General features: G+C 35.3%; 1 protein-coding gene across 2 annotated transcripts in view; it reads left to right on the forward strand.

Annotated features, from left to right (window-relative positions):
- The window catches only part of AMPH (amphiphysin), a 248958-nt gene that overhangs the window by 240222 nt on the left and 7542 nt on the right, over nucleotides 1–1194 (forward strand). For both annotated transcript variants that reach the window (XM_012656466.1, XM_012656467.1), the window contains one exon: nucleotides 596–697. In XM_012656466.1, the coding sequence (XP_012511920.1) occupies nucleotides 596–697 (102 nt within the window). The remainder of the gene's footprint in view (nucleotides 1–595; nucleotides 698–1194) is intronic.

Genomic DNA, 1194 nt, shown 5'->3' on the forward strand with positions numbered 1-1194 from the left:
AATGAAATCTTTAAAATGGCTATTATAAACATGTAAAAAAAAACAAAGAGAAAAAAAAAAGAAATATTTTTACAAGTTGAAATAAAGAAATAGGTTGCCATGGTATAAAGGGTAGGGTAGGAAAGGGAGGAAATTTATTTACAGAGAAATTGATCACACGGATTAATTAAATAGTAATTCCTACATAATATGCAACTGTTGATTTTCCTGATTATTACTTATTTGACAGAAGCTGGAGGTAGAGGAACTTTCAGCTAGACATTTTTAGTTCAACAACAAAGAATAATAAAGCATCAGCGATAATGAAATGCGAATTTCTAACAAAAATATGATGAATTAAAATTTAATATAATACTTTCAGCTATTGCAAAGGGCATTGCAGTACTAAATATACATGCAAATGACCTCATATCAGAGAACAGGATTTTCTACATTATAGACCTTCTTCTTGGGATATGATACATATCTTCATCTTTGTATGTGGCTTGGACAATGCTTGTAAGAGTGTCTGCTTATAATCTGGGTGGGAAACAGTGATTTTATGTCCTCTCCATTTCTTTCTAAAATTAATCTGTTCTCTTGAAATATTTTGTAGGTGGAAACACTGCATGATTTTGAGGCAGCGAATTCTGATGAACTCACCTTACAAAGAGGTGACGTGGTGCTGGTGGTTCCCTCGGATTCGGAAGCTGACCAGGTAAAAGATAAGATTGGAAGATGATTCAGATGACCTGGGGTTTCCCTGAGATTCAATTGGACACAGAGACTTCCTGAAGACATTTCTATTTTCTGAGATGCTGCAAGCCAACTGAAAAGGGCTTAAGGGCTTGTGATCACAGCACATCATTAATACAGTTTTTAGAACATGCTTTTGGGATGCTGTTACATTGTTTCTTTTTAAATTAAAAAAGTGACCCTTTCTTATCACATAACCGCTTTCTAGAGATGTGGTCTCCGTAACACCAGTCTTCAGGAAATGCAGACACTGTGCATGTGAACTAAAAATCCCCTTCAAAAGTGACTGCTTTTGGGGGTGTGGACATTGACTAAGAAAGAACATGGGGGAAATTTCTGGGATGATGAAAATGCATTATGTCTCAAGAGGGGTGGGTTATATGTGTGTATACATTTGTCAAAACTATTGAACTGTATACCCAATCTTCTCTGCATTACATAGTGTTTAAATTACATCTC

This window comes from Propithecus coquereli, unplaced genomic scaffold (genome assembly GCF_000956105.1).
Source record: "Propithecus coquereli isolate 6110/MARCELLA unplaced genomic scaffold, Pcoq_1.0 Scaffold502, whole genome shotgun sequence".
NCBI lineage: Eukaryota > Metazoa > Chordata > Mammalia > Primates > Indriidae > Propithecus > Propithecus coquereli.